This window comes from Coregonus lavaretus (assembly GCF_964263955.1).
Source record: "Coregonus lavaretus genome assembly, chromosome: 22".
NCBI classification, from domain to species: Eukaryota; Metazoa; Chordata; class Actinopteri; order Salmoniformes; family Salmonidae; genus Coregonus; species Coregonus lavaretus.
Genome location: NC_140009.1, coordinates 13226994 through 13247245, shown reverse-complemented (window position 1 = coordinate 13247245; position 20252 = coordinate 13226994). Strand labels below are relative to the sequence as shown.

The following is a 20252-nucleotide window of genomic DNA, read 5'->3' as shown; positions in this document are numbered from 1 at the left end:
TAGGAGAGAAACCCAGGCACAGAAACATTGGAGAAAACTGCTTTAAGAGGAATATTTTGCAAGCAGGGTTGATACAGTGTGAGAAGACATTTTCAATTAACGTCGAAAAAAGGTTGTTACTTTAGGTTTTACAGAAAGATGATAGTCAATCTTGCAAAATACAAGGTACATTTAAGCACATACAATTTTCATTGTACCTAGTTCAAGTTGCGCTTGATCTTGAACAGTGAGTTACACCACTAGGACAATAATCCACACTTTGTTCAAAAAGAGGTCTGCCTTTCAGAAAGCCTAATATAATTCTGGTGGAATGTCTTATGATGGAGGAAATCTAACATGGCGAACTAAGGCGTCCCTTAATCAAACCTTTAAATGGTGAAATTGTGATCATGATTAGAGCGAAACGCCCTGATGCCAGTGTCACAATACAGCCTGCCTCCTTTCTGTATGAGCCGACAGCAGAATTGCACTGTTAGTTAAATACAGGATTGTACTGCGTGTCTGAACTTCAAAAGCAAGCAATAGTGGCGTGGGGAATTTTTTTTAACACTTAGCATCACAGTGTTAGGTGAAAATTAACTGCCAGTTTAATAACCATACGATAAAAACGTCAAATACCATGACGAATCACAAAAAAAAAAAAATGACCGTAACAAAAAAAAAAAAGGATGAAAAATGCTCAACCAGCTAGGTGGGACAAAGAAATGAAGGATGATTAGAATTCACAACCCCCCGGCCCCCAACACAAACAGTCATACACACACGCGCACACACACACACACATACGATCTAGCACACACACACAAACAAAACCAAACAAAAACATGGACTCGGTACTCAATACAACCACATTATTTTCACAAACAAAATGACAACCTGCTAACAACTGAACATTACCCTGTCGCCTCACAGTGACCTGAGAGGGGTAAACTAGTTGGTCAGGAACAATTCAGGCTGCTTGTCATACAGAAGGGGGATGGGCTGATGGAGTGGAGGGGGGATGTTTATAAGCGGTTTGTGTTTAAGATAAGAGTGTAGGTGGATTAACAGTGCAACTCCATTAGTTTTCCCCTTCTCCGGTCTCTCCCTCGTCTCCCTGGTTTTCCGATGTCCACAGCTGCAAAGAGAGGTGAAGATTTGTTACATTTTATTCCCCAAATTGCATTTGGTACTTTCCACGTTAGAATTAACGAGAAAAAAACACCATGCCATAGCAATTTACAAAACATATGCATAACTGGAAGCATCAATGAAATGGCTATTGAAGAAATGACAACACAAGAGGGAGATGTGTTAAGCCATTTAATATTTACACAAAACATTTGATTACATAAATAGGAGACAAACAGAACTTACAGTCAGGTTGTCCCTTAGTAGTTGCATGATCAAGGTGCTGTCTTTGTAGGAATCCTCGTTTAAGGTGTCGAGTTCAGCGATGGCTTCATCAAATGCCTGTAAAGAGTAAATTACACTAGAATGCAAAACTGCCACCAGCTATTCCAGTACACAGCTATTCCTTGACTATACAAATGTATACGCTGTCACTCCAATCATTTTGGTTAAATGGTGGCATTTTGGTTAAATAGTGGCATGCTGAAATAACTGTAGCAGGGGCACCATTTTAAATCCAATTAGATTTTTTGCTAACTGAGCCAAATGCCTTCATTCAGAAACTGGCAAGATAAGACATGCTACAATGGCTCTGCATTCTTTGAGTGAAGCTCTGTGCTATTGATCGTCTTGGGGGTGAAAGATGAGGATGCATGACTTGGCACTTGAAGTCGCTCTCTCACCGTTTTGGCCAGGGTACAGGCCTTCTCTGGGTTGTTGAGGATTTCATAGAAGAACACAGAGAAGTTGAGGGCCAGGCCGAGCCTGATGGGGTGTGTGGGCTGCATCTCCTTCTTGCTGATGTCGAAAGCATCCTGGTACGCCTGCTGGGAGTTATCCACTGTGGCTTTAAAAGGGAACAAGGGAGAGGATGAGTTTGAGCAATGCTATGAATCCAACATGCACTTAGTGTGCGGCAGTGCATTTCATCACTTCTTTAGGGAATATTTTAACATATTCCTCTATGCACACATCTGATCCATTAGGAGTTTCACGAGTCATGACAATGTGATTTGGTGCATTGTCCCATTTTATATAATTCTAAATAAACTTGTTTACTTACTCTTCTTTGCGTCTCCAGCTGCTACCTCAGACAGGTATCTATAATAATCGCCTTTCATTTTCAGGTAGAAAACCTTGCTCTCAGCTGCAGTCGCATTGGCAATGAGGTACTTGTCAAGAAGTCCCTGAAAGATACATAATTTTGGGGGGGAAATCAGCATATCTGCCTAGAGAGAAATGTAAAAATGTCCCTTTCACAGGGTAGACCACAACAGTTCTTCTTACCAGCACGTCATTGCAGATGTCCTGCAGCTCGGTCTCAATCTTCTCCCGGTACTCCTTGGCCATGGCCTGCTTCTTCTCGTTGCCCTCTGTCTTCTGCTCGATGCTGGAGATGACGCGCCAGGATGAGCGGCGTGCCCCCACCACGTTCTTGTAGGCCACTGACAGCAGGTTGCGCTCCTCGTTGGAGAGTTCCCCGCCCTGCTCCGTCACAGACTTCATGGCCCCGGCCATGTCATCATAGCGCTCTGCCTGCTCAGCGAGCTTAGCCTTTTGTACCAGGTCGTTCTTGTCCATTTTTCAGTCTGTGTGAGAGAGAAACAGTCAGGTGGGCCCTTTTCTCCTTGTCTTATGTCTGTGCAGATGAAGGAAAGGACTATTGAGATTAGATATGCCTTTGGCACCCTACATATGACTGGTCAATTACAGCATTTATTAAAACTGCTGAGAGGAGACACCTGCAAGAGGGCAGTAGGTTAATCTGACTGATTACTGTTCATGTTCCTTCTTGGTTAGATTAGGCCATTCTTATAAATTCATGGCTAGGGGAGTCTTATATCGCCTACTTTCATACTACCCTTTGAGCCATGATTATGAAATGTACTATGAATTCAAATACGAATGCAATTGAATGTAGCTCGCACTACTAGCTAAAACAGGAAGGTAGCCTAACGGTTAGAAGCGTTTGCCAAGTAACCGAAAGGTCGCTGGTACGAATACAACCCTAATTTGCTCCAGGGGCGCCTTACTACTATGGCTGCACCTATCCGGTGTGTGTGACAATTTTTTAAAAATATATATATATATATTTCTTTATTTATTTTTTTTACACTCGGCCTTTACTGGTGCATAGCCGCTGTTGTACGAGTCCGGATACCATACAACTTCGTCATGGTGGTGTGTTCCTGAAAATGTGTTCTCGCAAGTAAACTCTTCTAGTACAGTACATTGTGGCAGCAATGCGTGGGGCCACCTAGCTACATGTCGTCGAGTTAGATAGCTAGTTACTCCAGCTAGACAATTTTGACAGAACCAATCGACCTTTCGATATCTCTTCACCCACCCCTGCCCCGTTTCAAATCAATAAATATTAGCTAGTCTCAATAGCTAACTATTGGTTTGCTATCTGACGTTTTAGTTATTACTAGACAAATTAATAAATTATTTAAAAGGTGTCTGAATGGCGGAGCATTGCCCAGTTAGCTATCTAACGACGTTGCGGTAAGACGCTTGATGATGTAGCTAACTAGCTGGCTAGCTAACGCTACGGCATTTCTCAAACGGCCTAACGTTGGTTACCATTATTGTTAAACGAAACTATATCATTTAACGTAGCAGGCTAACAAATAATTATTGTATTCTTATAGATTTAGCGTTGCCAAAAATCTACACAATATCCAGCTTACGTTGCGGTTCAGATTGTGACATTATTACCTAGCCGCAAAGGCCTGTGCTCAGCCTGCTAGCTAGTAGGGATGCTAGTCGACAGATCTCCAGCTAGTGTAGCAGCTAAGCACATCAGAAGAGTGGAGGATCTGTCAAATAATGGCTAGCGGGAAAGTAGTTAGCTAGCTGGAAAATACGATGTTCGCTGGTTATCGACTTCTCGTATGTCCATTTAAATAGGGACCAGTCAATGGTTATGTTGTACTACGATGTAACGTTATCCAGCTTCTAGCGAGTAGCTAACGATTATTTTCAGTCGCGTACATGGCCTAGGTCAGCAAGCTTACAAGAACAAAGTGTCATGATTGCTAGTTAGCAAGTTCTTTTTCAGCCCACTTCAGAGGAGCGCTGTCTGATTTAGCGAGCTAGCATGATGGCTAACGGATATAATTACACCGAAACGAATATACTGTGTAATATTGAACACAATAAATAAAGACCTAAGACATAAATGCACTTTCATCGGGTCCCCGATTATACAAACTCACAATATTTACGGCTCTAATTCCTGCTTTTTTCTCTGAAAGATGCAGCCTCCGTCCTCCGTCTCGCTCTTAGAATCGTTCAGGGCAGTACCACTTCCGCTACATTTACACTTCTGTTTCCTCTAGCTAGCTAGCTACATGTGAACCCGAGACTTCAAGCTTTGACAGACATTACATCTATTGGTTTTAATCGTGTTTATTCAGCTACCTACTATGCTTTATTATCAAAGCACTCAATGGGAGAGACTCAACCTCTTATTTAAACCAGGACAGTGCAGTGTGTTATGGCTAGCAAGAGGAAGAGTTGTACACATCTCTTCAATGTAGCACTGAATTCAATGCATGTTGGACCCTCCCTATGGATGCACCTGAACATTTGAAGCAGTTATACTTCCCTATGACTAATAGTTGAAGGACAAATCTCATCACAGCTTTGAAATATTATTGAAAAACAAATGCACTAGCAATTGGCCAGTGTTTTAAGATGTACCAAGGCCAGGTGTGTACTTGCTCTATAGATGGGCTTGCACACTCCTACATAAATACTGTACTCTACTCATTGCAATGTATGTGCAATTGACATTCAGGGCATTTTACAGTGGAGTATGTTGAGCCTGTATGCGTCAACATGACTCAAAACTAAATAGACATGCATTGGAATGTGGATGAGCAGAGTGGCGAACAGTGTTCAGTATCTTACAATGACTTCCTTTCAAATAATACAGTTGACTCATACATGTACATTACAAGTGCAGTGCTGTTCATCAGTCATTTTGCTTGCTCTGGTTTTGTGCATGCCCCAAGTTATTGCATGATCAGGGGTCCAATGTAGAACAGTTTAGCACTTGGTGAAGAAGGTACGACAGCCTGAAGAAATTTGTCCTGTCCCCAAGGGCCCTCACAGTGTTCTAGAGGAGCACTGTCGAGAGCATACTGTCGGCTGCATCGCACCCTGGTACGGCAACTCCACCGCAGCTGACCGCAAGGCTCTACAGAGGGTGGTACGCTCAGCCGAACGCACCATTGGGTGCACACTGCCTGCCCTCCAGGACACCTACAACACCAGGTGTCGCAGGAAGGCCAAGAAGATCATCAGGAACCCCAGCCATCCGAGCCACCGACTGTTCTCCCCGCTTCCATCACTCAGGCGCGGGCAGTATAGGAGCATCATGGCAAAAACTGAAAGACAAGCCAATATCTTATACACCCAGACCATCAGGCTACTGAATAGCCACCACTAGTCTGCTACCTTCTCCCCCTGTCCCCCTCCTGCACCCCTGTAACCCTCCCCACCCCTTGCTGCTCCCCCTATTGACACCCCCCCCCTTTCCCCCCCTCCCACCTCAACAGACATTTACTCTGCCCCCACCCAATGGACATTTAGTCAGCTACCTGCTCCCCCCCCCCCCCCCCCCCCCCGGACTTGACCTGCACTGTTGGAGCTCAAAACGCAAGATTTTCACTGTACCCTGCAACCCTGTGCATGTGACTAATAAAATCTCTCTAGTGTCCAACTTCCATTCATATACAGTGGCTATCATAAGTATTCACCCCCCTTGGATTTCTTCACATTTTATTGTGTTACAAAGTGTGATTAAAATTGATTTAATTGTAATTTTTCTTTTCAAAATTCTTCAAGCTCTGTCAAGGTGTTGGGGATCATGGCTAGACAGAAATGTTCAAGTCTTGCCATATATTTTCAAGCAGATTTAATACAAAACTGTAACTTGGCCACTCAGGAACATTCACTGTCTTCTTGGTAAGAAACTCCAGTGTAGATTTGGCATTTTGTTGTAGGTAGGTTATTGGCCTGCTGAAATCTAGGATTTTGCCAGTGCTTAGGTCCATCCCGTTTCTTTTTATCCTGAAAAACTCCCCAGTCTTTGCCGATGTCAAGCACACCCATACCATGATGCAGCCACCACCATGCTTGAAAATAAGGAGGCAGTTACGGAGTGATGTGTTGGATTTGCCCCAACATAAGACTTTGCATTAAGGCCAAAAAGTGTATTACTTCGCTGTGTTTTTTCCCCTTAGTATTACTTTAGTGCTTTGTTGCATACAGGATGCATGCATACAGGATGCAATGCTCTGTCATTTAGGTCATTGGAGTCACTATAATGTTGATCCATCCTCAGTTTTATCCTATCACAGCCATTGAACACTGTAGCTGTTTTAAAATCACCAGTGGCCTCATGGTGACATCCCTCAGCAGTTTCTTTCCTGTCCTTCAGTTCAGAAGGATGACTATCTTTGATTTGTCTGGGTGGTTTAGTACATCACCCACAGCATAATTATTAACTTGACCATGCTTTGATATTCAATGTCTGATTTGTTATTGTTACCCATATACCAATTACTGCCCTTCTTCATGTGGCATTTGAAAATAACGAGCCTAAAGGTACCAATATGGCAGAGGCTTCCTTCGGGAGTTCGAGCCCAATTGGCTCTCTGTCGTCGGAAGATCATGACTTCGATCCGTCAGCCGAGGTGCTAGTTCGTGAATATGACGACGAGAGGACTTTGGAGGAGGAAAATTCATTTGAGGACTTTGGAGGAGGAAAATTCATTTGAGGGCAAGAAAAACTCAAACTCAGAGATAGCCGATCTAGAGAAGCATGTGACAGACCAATTCCTCACGAGGCTTCTTCTCTGCAAAAAACACTCAGATAGCCGATCTAGAGAAGCATGTGACAGACCAATTCCTCACGAGGCTTCTTCTCTGCAAAAAACACTCAAACTGGACAGTTTTTTCACCATCTCTTCATTCAAAGACTCAATCATGGACACTCTAACTGACAGTTGTGGCTGCGTTGCGTGATGTATTGTTGTCTCTACCTTCTTGCCTTTGTGCTGTTATCTGTTCCCAATAATGTTTGTACCATGTTTTGTGCTGCTACCATGCTATGTTGTTGTCTTAGGTCTCTCTTTATGTAGTGTTGTGCTGTCTGTCTTGTCGTCATGTGTGTTTTGTCCTATATATTTATTTTCAATTCCAGCCCCCGTCCCCGCAGGAGGTATTTTGCCTTTTGGTAGGCAGTCATTGTAAATAAGAATTTGTTCTTAAATGACATGCCTAGTTAAATATAGGTTATATAAAATAAATAGAAAGATCCCTGGTCTTTGGTTGAATCTGTGCTTGAAATGCAATACTTGACTTAGGGACCTTACAGATGTGTATATATATAGGGGACAAAGGAAGGGGTAGTCATTAAACAATGATGTCTACCCCTATTATCTCACAGTGAGTCCATGTAACTTATGTGATATGTTCATCAACATTTTTACTCCTGAACAACTATATTTTAATTATTACATTTGTATTAATTTGTAAAATTGTAGATTTTCTTCCCCACTTTGACATTGAGTATTTTTTGTAGATCAATGACAAAAAAAAACCCATCTATTTCAATCCCACTTTGAAACGCTACAAATTGTGTAAAAATCCGAGGTGAATACTTAACCATCGGGATTATAATGTAATTAATCACCCTCCCCTTCCTTACCCCCAAAAACAACAATCTAGTAATTGGAAATGCATTTTATTGATTACACATGTGTATGTTAAGTATTTACACATAACGTGTACAGAATGTTTGTGAGATAATGGACCAGTTTTCCTAACAACGGTCCTATATTGATTCAGTGCTGTCAATCATGAAGCCTGACCTCAAAAGACCTGGAAAAAACCCTTGAAATTGTTGACCACAGTAAAAAATAAAAATAATACCTCACTAAATGTCAGAGGGTGAAATGGGGGTAGATTACAGAAACTGGAATAATTAAGTCAATAATCCTGTGAGGAGTATACCGGTAGTGATTGAAAGCAGTGGATGAAGTTGTGTTGTCTTATTTTGGTGGTCTGTATGCTATCTATCTTCCGGCTCTTCAAAACTGAGCACCTGTGTCTCTTCATGTAATAGACCAATGGTACCAAGATTGCAGACCACATGAGTAGCTGTAGAGAAAAAGAAAACATACCGTCATTGGCATCCATCACAAGTATCAACGGCATTAGATACAAATTATTATGACCTAGTTGCCCAACAAAGTAGGCAGTTTAGAGAACTATAATTGAGAGCCACACACTTTCAGTCCCATTCGCTTCCTCTGATCGTGCTCAGGTTCCGTTGTCCACCTCAGGAAGGTGCAGACATCTTTGGCCACCTGGCTCATAGTGGCTGAGGTGCCTGTGGAGCGATGTCATTAGGAAAAATGGTTGCCGTTGAACATGCACAGTGCATATCTAGTGATTTTGTACAGGTGTGTGATATCCTAGTATGACAAAGAGAAGAGTCTCATTAGTAATTGTTATAAAAACAGCTGATTGCTCTATTTTGGAATGTATGCTTTAGTAACACAAGTCAGTTGCTCTCACCTCTTCAGCATGCACCTTGACTTCAGCCTCTGTGTGCGAGACTCCTACAAGGTTTCGGAAGGCCAGGTATTCCATACTATGACAGGCAGAACACACCTGCTTGTACACCTGATATCCAAGTCGGATACTGTGAGACAAAACAACAGAGGCATGAGAGAGAATTGTGTAACCTCAACGTGTTTCTCAGGGAGCCATTTAAACATCCCCTCACATGAGTGATAATAACATAAAGGAGGTGAATTAACCTGGCATGATCAAGAGATGACAGCATGCCACTGTGAGTACATGGGTAAGATGGTGGGTGAAGCTCCAGATCTGAGGCTTTCACAGACTGGTGAAGCATCAGAGCAATTCTGCCCCTCCTGCAGTCAACACACCCAACGACGATAGGGCCACCTTTCCGCTGGACAGACTGGCAAATGACATGTTGCTTGCCTGTGTAAAAGGTGAAATCAAGGTGAATGTCAGTAGGCTACATACTGGGAAGAAAAAGGTGACTAGATAGCTTGGGTCTTTTAGTAAAAAAAATACATGTCCTCAACTTTTACATAAGACAACCACTGTAGAGCATAACTGAGTTTCAAACAACTTCACTTGACCTAGTGACTTGTCTTGTTGTTAGAGTTAGTTAGCTAGAGGTCCTATTGGTCCATCGTCCTAGGTAGTTGGCCCCGTGTAGCTCATTTGGTAGAGCATGCCGTTTACAACGCCAGGGTTGTGGGTTCGTTTCCCACGGGGGGCACTCACTAACTGTAAGTCGCTCTGGATAAGAGCGTCTGCTAAATGACTAAAATGTAGTTAGCTAGCTAGCCAGGAAACTAATGCTACCGGTGATAGGTGACCTTGCGATATTCACGACAAAATTCCGTTAGAAATCCGATGTTATCCAATAGAAAAAGGCTGTAATTAAGATACATCCCTGATTAGTGTTGACGACATTCTTTGACTTCAGAAGAGTTATGCTGCTACAGCACACAACTGTCCTGCGAGCCGCCATGCTTGCGCCCAGCTTTTCTTTGCTCTGAAAGTTAAAATAAAATAAAATAAAATTTTATTTGTCACATACACGTGTTTAGCAGATGTTATTGCGGGTGTAGCGAAATGCTTGTGCTTCTAGCTCCGACAGTGCAGTAACATCTAACAAGTAATATCTAACAATTTCACAACATATACCCAATACACACAAATCTAGTAAGGAATGGAATTTAAGAATATATACATACAGTGAGGGAAAAAAGTATTTGATCCCCTGCTGATTTTGTACGTTTTCCCACTGACAAAGACATGATCAGTCTATAATTTTAATGGTAGGTTTATTTGAACAGTGAGAGACAGAATAACAACAAAAAAATCCGGAATAACGCATGTCAAAAATGTTATAAATTGATTTGCATTTTAATGAGGGAAATAAGTATTTGACCCCTCTGCAAAACATGACTTAGTACTTGGTGGCAAAATCCTTGTTGGCAATCACAGAGATCAGACGTTTCTTGTAGTTGGCCACCAGGTTTGCACACATCTCAGGAGGGATTTTGTTCCACTCCTCTTTGCAGATCTTCTCCAAGTCATTAAGGTTTCAAGGCTGACGTTTGGCAACTCGAACCTTCAGCTCCCTCCACAGATTTTCTATGGGATTAAGGTCTGGAGACTGGCTAGGCCACTCCAGGACCTTAATGTGCCTCTTCTTGAGCCACTCCTTTGTTGCCTTGGCCATGTGTTTTGGGTCATTGTCATGCTGGAATACCCATCCACGACCCATTTTCAATGCCCTGGCTGAGGTAAGGAGGTTCTCACCCAATATTTGACGGTACATGGCCCCGTCCATCGTCCCTTTGATCCCCAAAACATAATGTTTCCACCTCCATGTTTGGCGGTGGGGATGGTGTTCTTGGGGCCATATCCCATTCCAGCCTTGTGTAGGTCTACAATCTTGTCCCTGACATCCTTGGAGAGCTCTTTGGTCTTGGCCATGGTGGAGAGTTTGGAATCTGATTGATTGATTGCTTCTGTGGACAGGTGTCTTTTATACAGGTAACAAGCTGAGTGTGTGCTCCTAATCTCAGCTCGTTACCTGTATAAAAGACACCTGGGAGCCAGAAATCTTTCTGATTGAGAGGGGGTCAAATACTTATTTCCCTCATTAAAATGCAAATCAATTTATAACATTTTTGACATGCGTTTTTCTGGATTTTTTTGTTGTTATTCTGTCTCTCACTGTTCAAATAAACCTACCATTAAAATTATAGACTGATAATTTCTTTGTCAGTGGGCAAACGTACAAAATCAGCAGGGGATCAAATACTTTTTTCCCTCACTGTATATGGACAAGCAATGACAGAGTGGCATGGACTAAGATACAGTAGAATATTATAGAATAGAATACAGTATATACATATGAGATGAGTAGTGCAAGATATGTAAACATTATTAAAGTGACTAGTGTTCCATTTCTTAAAGTGGCCAGTGATTTCATTAAGCAGCAGCAGCCTCTAATGTGCTAGTGATGGCTATTTAACAGTCTGATGGCCTTGAGATAGAAGCTATTTTTCATTCTCTCCGTCCCAGCTTTGATGGACCTGTACTGACCTCGCCTTCTGGATGATAGCGGAGTGAACAGGCAGTGGCTCGGGTGGTTGATGTCCTTGATGATCTTTTTGGCCTTCCTGTGACATCGGGTGCTGTAGGTGTCTTGGAGGGCGGGTAGTTTGCCCCCGGTAATGCGTTCGGCAGATCGCACCACCCTCTGGAGAGCCAATGTGGTTGCGGGCGGTGCAGTTGCCGTACCAGGCGGTGATACAGTCCAACAGGATGCTCTCAATTGTGCATCTGTAAAAGTTTGTGAGCGTTTTAGGTGCCAAGCCAAATTTCTTCAGCCTCCTGAGGTTGAAGAGGCTCTGTTGCGCCTTCTTCACCACACTGTCTGCGTGGTGGACCATTTCAGTTTGTCAGTTATGTGTACGCCAAGGAACTTGAAGCTTTCCACCTTCTCCACTGTGGTCCCGTCAATGTGGATAGGGGGCTGCACCCTCTGCTGTTTCCTGAAGTCCACGATCATCTCCTTTGTTTTGTTGACGTTGAGTGAGAGGTTATTTTCCTGGCACCACACTCCCAGAGCCCTCACCTCCTCCCTGTAGGCGGTCTCGCCATTGTTGGTAATCAAGCCTACTATTGTTGTGGTGTCTGCAAACTTGATGATTGAGTTGGAGGCGTGCTTGGCCACACAGTCATGGGTGAACAGGGAGTACAGGAGGGGGCTGAGCACGCACCCTTGTGGGGCCCCAGTGTTGAGGATCAGCGAAGTAGAGATGTTGTTTCCTACCTTCACCACCTGGGGGCGGCCCGTCAGGAAGTTTAGGACCAAGTTGCACAGGGCGGGGTTCAGACCCAGGGCCTCGAGCTTAATGATGAGCTTGGAGGGTACTATGGTGTTGAATGCTGAGCTATAGTCAATGAACAGCATTCTTACATAGGTATTCCTCTTATCCAGATGGGAAAGGGCAGTGTGCAGTGTGGTGGCGACTGCATCGTCTGTGGATCTATTGGGGTGGTAAACACATTGAAGTGGGTCTAGGGGGACAGGTAAGGTAGAGGTGATATGATCCTTGACTAGGATAAGAGCGTCTGCTAAATGACTAAAATGTAAATGTAAATGTAGTCTCTCAAAGCACTTCATGATGACAGAGGTGAGTGCTACGGGGCGATAGTCATTTAGTTCAGTTACCTTTGCTTTCTTGGGTACAGGAACAATGGTGGCCATCATGAAGCATGTGGGAACAGCAGACTGGGAAAGGGAGAGATTGACTATGTCCATAAACACACCAGCCAGCTGGTCTGTGCATGCTCTGAGGACGCGGCTAGGGATGCCGTCTGGGCTGGCAGCCTTGCGGGGGTTAACATGCTTAAATGTCTTACTTCGTCAGCCACGGAGAAGGAGATGCCACAGTCCTTGGTAGTGGGCCTCGTCGGTGGCACTGTGTTATCCTCAAAGCGGGTGAAGAAGGTGTTTAGCTTGTCTGGAAGCGAGACGTCTGTGTCATGGCTGGTTTTCCTTTTGTAGTCCGTGATTGTCTGTAGACCCTGTCACATACATCTCGTGTCTGAGCCGTTGAATTGCGACTCCACTTTGTCTCTATACTGATGTTTCCAGGCTCTGTCGTAGCCGGCCGCGACCGGGAGACCCATGGGGCGGCGCACAATTGGCCCAGTGTCGTCCAGGGTAGGGGAATGGCGGGCAGGGATGTAGCTCAGTTGGTAGAGCATGGCGTTTGCAACGCCAGGGTTGTGGGTTCGATTCCCACGGGGGGCCAGTATGAAAAAATAATTTTAACAAATTATGTATGCACTCACTAACTGTAAGTCGCTCTGGATAAGAGCGTCTGCTAAATGTAAATGTAAATGTTTTGCCAGTTTCCTTCCCTCTGCTCAGTGCAGTCTGAGTATGTCCACCAGGTGGTGATCAAGGGGAGTTACCAAACAATCACAGTGACATAACTGTCCTTCAGGTTCTTCTGTAACTGCACCGTTACTGGATAAGGCTATAAGGACACGTCTGACACCCAAACCGATATTTCATTTCAGAATGTTTTAAACATTTGGTTAAGGTTAGGGTCCGTTTTAGGTTTTTGCTTGTCAGTTTAAGCATCAGCTTATGTAGTCTCTCACACTATTACTGTAACCATCCATACCAGTTTAACAATGGCTGAGATTAATATAGATCTCTGCAAACTCAAACAAAGCCGTGACAACAAAGAGAAGAGTTATAGTGTAGCCTCCCTGTGTGAGTGCTTTCTACCAGGCCCAAGCTTGGTAGCTGGCATGTGTGCATTCAAGCCCTATTGTGACCGAATGGGTTTGAACTCTGGTCTCGAGACACAAGATTGTGTTTGCCAGTTGAACGTAAGCATAGGCATTATCTCAGGGAGCTAAAACATGCCCTTTCGACCTCCTTCTCGCAGAGACACTGAGTTTGAGCCACATCCACAAGACTGTTAGCGGCTGGGCTAAAGATTATTAAAGGCATTAGCTCAGGAAATCAACGCAAGGCCACAGGTCATATGAATCAGTTTTGGATAAACAAAAAATGTAAAACGATTACCCATTTTAGATTATATTGCCAACCCAAACTGTACTGTGCTGGCTTGGATATATTTTATTTTTAGATTGTCCTTTCCAGCATGGTTCCAATTGTGGTGGATGCTAAACCAGGGGAGAACGACTGCCCCCTCTCATTGAAGCCACTGAAGTTCAAGGCCGACCGCAGTACTGCAGGCATTGTTTGCAGAAAACAGGATCCCTCATTACAGTGAATGGGGAAATTGCCATTTTCGTAGTCAATCTTTTTGTAAATAAAAAATGTACCAAAGACAATCATGGTACCAATAATTCCTTCGAATACACCATATGTATGTCCTTGAACCCCGGGTCGGGCTTCACTCCAGTGAGTCAATGAGATGGGGTAGCACCAGAGAGGAAGAGGCCCAACTCAGCGGAAAATCGGTCTCCCTCAGGGTGGTGTTTATTTGTTATTTTGCCCACCAAGCAAGGAGTTTTGGTCAACAAAAAAATGAATAGTTTATTTGCTACGTGAGGTTTATTTCCTAATGCTTAAATTGTTATGAGTGTACTGATATAAGTAGGACACGTGACATCCGGGCAACTTTGAGAAAAAACACGTTATACCCGTCGTGCCGCTTTGTGGACAATGACTCCCATTGTTACGGCGGAGAGACATGTATCTTGTCAGTATATCTATAATCTTTCGTAACACTGAGCTAGCCTGTGCGTGCTCCGTAACATCACTTCCTCGAGTAGCTCAAATGTATTATTATTCTTCAGTGGGGTTTATCGGCGGTTGGCATCCAACGTTATGGTGCATTACCGCCACCTACCGTACTGGAGTGTGGGCCAGAGACAGGGATAAACTAAATCCTACCTGCCAACCCAGTTTCTCTTAAAAAAGACAACAAAATATGTGATACTATATCTAATGATATTCTACTCAATATACTCTTTAAACTAATTTCCTGTATCCCCTTCTCCCTCATACTTAATCTCATCCTCTCTCTTTCCCTCTGATACTGCCCACACTGTAGCAATACATGCTCCACAGTCTCTATTTCCTGACAATAATCACATTTTCCTGATGGATGCTTTCCTATCACGCTTAGTGTCTTATTCAACTGGCTGTGTCCCACCCTTAATCCTGTAAATATAGCCTCCTCTCTTCTGTCCCTTCCTGCCGTCCTCCCCTCCCCGACTTTCCTCTGTACTTGAAATAAATGCCTTCCCTTATTATCTCTATTCCACTGCTCCTGCCACCTCTGCATCATCACTGTATATATCAGTCTTTTTGCCTCTGCCTTGCTCATTGACACATCAACATCAACATCCCCACTACTAAGTGCTTGTTTAGCCTGTTCATCTACTGCCTCGTTCCCCTCCACCCCCACATGGGCTGGAACCCAAGTAAATCTTATCTGAATACCCATCTGTTTAATCATGGGTTTGTAGTACATCATAAAGCAGGTCTTGTCTGCTACGTGAGCTAAAGGACTGGAGACTCATTAACACTGCGCATGAGTCAGAGCAAATAACTACTCTGTCTGGCTTAGCTTCCTCCACCCACTGCAAGGCCAACAGTATGGCCATCAGCTCCGCCGTATATACAGCCAGATGATCTTTAATACGTTTCCTGACTTCCACCCCACATTCCTGCACTACAAATGCTGACCCAGTACGTCCTGTGCTTGAATCTTTTGAACCATCTGTGTAAATGGCCACAAAATCCTGATACACAGTTTCCAAACGTCTCTTAAAGAAATCAGCTGGATCAACACCCTCCCTATCTTTCTGTAGTCTCTCCAACACTTCTAGTTCAACTACTGGAGGCGGGAGTAGCCATGGTGGATTTACAGGAATAACTACAGTTGGACTAAACTCCCTTCCATACAGCTCCATCTCCTTCACCTGGGTATTACCCATCCACCCAAAGCTCGTGTTCTGTCTTTGCTCATGTTCCCAGCATGCCTGTAAAATCCCTTTCGCAGGATGAGACACCCCATGTCCCTGTAGGTTGACCCAATAATTAATTGCCAGCTGCTGTCTCCTAATCTGCAATGGCATATCCCCCATCTCCACCTGTAATGCAGCCACTGGGGACGTTCGAAACGCCCCACTACATATTCTGAGTCCTTGCCCCTGTATGACATCTAGCCTTTCCAGTGAGGTCCGGGCTGCCGAACCATATGCTATACTGCCATAGTCTATTACAGATCGGATCAATGCAACATACATGGTCTTCAATGAGGAAAGCCCAGCCCCCCACTCCTTCCCCGTCAGACAGCGCATCACATTTAGCACCTTCTTACACTTTCCCACCACTCCCTCAATGTGTTCTGCCCAGGTCAGTCTAGTATCAAAGTATACCCCAAGGAATCTGAAGGCCCCCACCCTCTCCAGGTTTCTCCCATATAACCTCAAGCATACCTAATCTCCCACCTTCCTCCTGGTAAAGAACACTGTTTGAGTTTTCTCTACAGAGAACCTGAATCCCCACATTAGTGCCCACCGCTCTACCTCATCAATTGCTTCCTGTACCTTCCTGACTATGTATGGCACATTTCTTCCCCTCTTCCATAAGGCACCATCATCTGCAAATAATGACCTCCCTATATCCGGCTGTACCTGAGAGTAAACATCATTGATCATGATTGAGAACAACAGAGGACTAATCACGCTCCCCTGCAGTGTACCATTATCCACCAAGTAGCTGCCTGATAAAGACTTCCCCACCCTCACCTGGATAGACCTTCGAAACAGGAAATCCTTTATCCAGTTGTACATTCTTCCTCCTACCCCCATAATATCTAGCTTGATTAACAACCCCTCCTTCCACATCATATCATACGCCTTCTCCACATCACCGAGTGGCGCAGTGGTCTAAGGCACTGCATCGCAGTGCTAGCTGTGCCACTAGAGATCCTGGTTCGAATCCAGGCTCTGTCGTAGCCGGCCGCGACCGGGAGACCCATGGGGCGGTGCGCAATTGGTCCAGGGTAGGGGAGGGAATGGCCGGCAGGGATGTAGCTCAGTTGATAGAGCATGGCGTACGCCAGGGTTGTGGGTTCGATTCCCTCAGGGGGTATGAAAAAAAAAAATGAAAAAAAAGTATAATAATAATGTGACTAACTGTAAGTCGCTCTGGATAAGAGCGTCTGCTAAATGACTAAAATGTAAATGTAAAAAAGACAGCTACAACAGTCTCCTTGTTCACCTGAGCCTTCCTGACCTCAGCTTCTAAGCAGAGCACTGGATCCATAGTTCCCCTACCCTTCCTGAACCCACTCTGATGTGGCGTTACTAGCCCTCTGCTCTCCAGGAAGTAAGTTTGCCTCTCCGTGATCATACGTTCCATAATCTTACATACATGTGATGTTAAAGCTATTGGCCGATAGCTTATTGGCTTCGTTGGATCCTTCCCGGGCTTCCGGATTGGTACCACTACTGCCTCCTTCCAACTGCCTGGTAGTTTCCCCTCCTCCCACACTCTGTTGTACAACACCAATACCTTATCCAGTGCCTCATCACTAAGATGGGCCAACATAACATAGCACACCTCATCTTTCCCAGGTGAAGTTAACCCTCCCTTACCTATTGCTCTTTTCAGCTCTGCCCTGGTAAATGGTGCACTCAACGCATCATTTACATCCTCCCTCCTTTCCAGCACTCCAGGATGCTCCTCTCTCCTGTTCTCTCTCCCCCTCTGCCCCTCCTCTGACAGATTTGCTGAGCTATGCATTTGAACAAATGCTTTGACCATCATCTCTGCTTTCTCCTCATCTGTTATTGCCACATCCTCCCCACTCGTCAACACTGGATAATCCCACTCCCTTCTGATCCCACTCATCCTCTTAATCATCCCCCACACTTCTCCCACAGGTGTCGCCCTTCCAATGGTGTCACAGAACCGATGCCAACATGACCTCTTTGCCTGACGGATAGTTCTCCTCACCATGGCCTGGGCCTGCTTATATTGAATCAGATGTTAGAAATTATGCGTCCTTTTCAGTACTCTAAATGCCCTGTTCCTAATCCTCACCATTGCCCCACATTCCTCCGTCCACCATTGGACTGCTTTCCTCCTCCTCCTCCCTGAACTCTTAGGTATAGCCTCAGTAGCTGCCCCCACTAACGCTGTTCTCACCCAGTTATTCATACTATCTATATCCCCTCTCATATCCACCCGAGCCATCACCTGCTCACTCAGCTCCTGAAATTGATCCCACTTTGCCCTTCCAAACACCCACCTGCCTACTCCCTTCACTGACACCTCCTCCTCCCTTCGGCCTACTGTGCATAGAACGGGGTAATGATCACTCCCTACTGTCGACTCCTCCCATACCTCCCACTCACATATTCCTGCCATCACACTAGATACCAGAGTGAGGTCCGAGGCAGACTCTTTCCCTGTGGCTACATCAATCCTGGTCCCTCGGCCATCATTCAGGCACACCAGATCTTTCTTTTCTATCAAATTTTCCATCACTTGTCCATTTCCATCCATCCGTTTCCCCCCCCCCAAAGCATGTTGTGGGCGTTAAAATCCCCACACCACATTACCTTACTTCTTTCCTGGCCCTCCATCCTCTCCAGCACTTCCACGTCCAATATCTGACACGGATTATAGTAATTCACTACCACAAGCACCCCTCCTCTCAGCCACACCCCCACCATCACATACCCCTGTTCAATAACTTTGCCTATCATCTTGTAGGGAATTCCTTGCTTTATGAAGGTGGCACATCCCCCCTCCCCCTATATCTCGTTCCCTACGAACCACTACATATCCCTGTATAATAAACTCCACATTCGGTTTGAGCCATGTTTCCTGCACACAAATCACATCCAGCTTAGCTAGCATATCAACAATGAACTGCTTGAATTCCTGCCCATTAGCCAACAGGCTTCAAGCATTCCATTGTAGTACTACTACCATAACTAAGATCCAGTAATACATGACTCCACCATCGGCTGATTGAGGTCATCTCGAACCTCTTCCCATGTCAACCCTGTCATACTCAAACGTCTCCCAGCAGCTTTCACTATTAGTTTAATCCTCTCCGTTTTAGACTCTACTTTATCGGTGCTATTGATAGCTCCTGCTATGAACGTCACCAGCTTTCTCTTTTCTATGTATACCATATCGCTGCCCACCTGCCCCGTAATCTCCGGTCTAGATGCTCCTAACCTTCTCTCCCTTGAACCTGTATCTCCCTGGACCTGGACCACCCTCACTGCCTCAGCATATGACACCCTTCTCTCCTGGACCACCCTCACTGCCTCAGCATATGATACCCTTCTCTCCACTCTCACTTGTTGCACCTCCACTGCCTTCTTCATAGCCTCACACCCACTATATGCCACACTATGAGCACCCTTACAGCTGCAGCACTTTGGTTGTCCACCATCTCCACACTTCCCATACTCATGCTCCCCTCCACACCTGGCACACCTCTTTTTCTCTTTACAGACTGTTGCCACATGCCCAAACCTCTGGCATTTATAACATCTTAAAGGTTTAGGTACATAAGCCCTCACATAGTAACTCATATATCCTATTGTTACCTTATTTGGCAGTACCCGGTCCTTAAAATGTAACAGAATAGACATGCTATCTACCCTATCTCCACCCCTTGTTGCTTGCAATCTTTGTGCATTCACTAGAATGCCTCCTCTCAAATGTTCCCTTACCTCTTTAGTGCTAACACTCACAGGCACTCCTGTTATCACCCCTTTACTCCACTGCTTCCCTGCTTGGTCAGACCAGCTGCTCGACACCACCTTACACTTCCCTATTTGCTTCACTCCGATAGCTTTTTCCCCCTGCGCCATGTCCTTACAGAACACCAACAAGCTCCCATCTCTTAACACTTTAGCATTAACAACTTCCTCAATCAACTCTTTTATCACAGCCGTCAACCTTATCGGACTCATCGCCCCAACTCCCCCTTCCTCCCTAAACTTCATAATCACTTTATGCTCCTCCTCACCTCCATGTTCCTCTTGTGTCTTATCTTGCCCTTCCTCTGCACTTTCTACCTCCGAACTTCCACTATCGTTGGAATCTAGGTTGCTCTCCTCAAACTTCATTTTCTGCCTGCTCTCTACTTCCATAGACCTCTCGCTCCCCTTCATATCCCTACTCCCTTTCTCTCCCGCTTTCTTTTTCTTTTTCTCTTTCTTACTCCCTCCTTTATTTGTACCACTATGTTCCATACTTGCTTCCCTTTCCTCTCCATCACTATCTCCTACCATCTCTGACCCATTCACAGCACGGCCGTGCAGAACCTCCGCCACACAGAGTAAAGTTTGTTTGTTTCTCAATGATTTCAAAAATCCCTCTCCTCAACGAAATTCCCGCCCACGAGCCTAGCTCAAATTTGATCAATTGTGGGATTGATATGACCCACAATTCAAACGCAAACTGTAGTCACATGTGGTCCTCTGTAGCTCAATTGGTAGAGCATGGCGCTTGTAACGCCAGGTTAGTG

General features: G+C 44.7%; 1 protein-coding gene across 1 annotated transcript; it reads right to left on the bottom strand.

The window, feature by feature from the left end:
- Nucleotides 1-23: 23 nt before the first annotated feature.
- LOC311150055 (14-3-3 protein beta/alpha-2) lies at nucleotides 24-4683 on the bottom strand. The gene is made up of 6 exons (XM_084187300.1): nucleotides 4329-4683; nucleotides 2398-2699; nucleotides 2174-2297; nucleotides 1794-1957; nucleotides 1357-1452; nucleotides 24-1117 (listed from the first exon to the last, which is right to left on the bottom strand). The coding sequence occupies exons 2-6, from the start codon at nucleotides 2689-2691 to the stop codon at nucleotides 1061-1063; spliced, it is 735 nt and encodes a 244-aa protein (XP_084043426.1). The 5' UTR covers nucleotides 2692-2699; nucleotides 4329-4683; the 3' UTR covers nucleotides 24-1060.
- Nucleotides 4684-20252: the final 15569 nt, after the last annotated feature.

Excerpts from the sequence above, each read along its gene's own strand:
- LOC311150055 (XM_084187300.1), bottom strand. The coding sequence starts at position 2,691 with ATGGACAAGAACGACCTGGTACAAAAGGCTAAGCTCGCTGAGCAGGCA. Across the intron at positions 1,453-1,793 it reads CCTGTACCCTGGCCAAAACG|GCATTTGATGAAGCCATCGC; the intron begins GTGAGAGAGCGA and ends TACTCTTTACAG. Across the intron at positions 1,118-1,356 it reads TACTAAGGGACAACCTGACT|CTGTGGACATCGGAAAACCA; the intron begins GTAAGTTCTGTT and ends CTCTCTTTGCAG.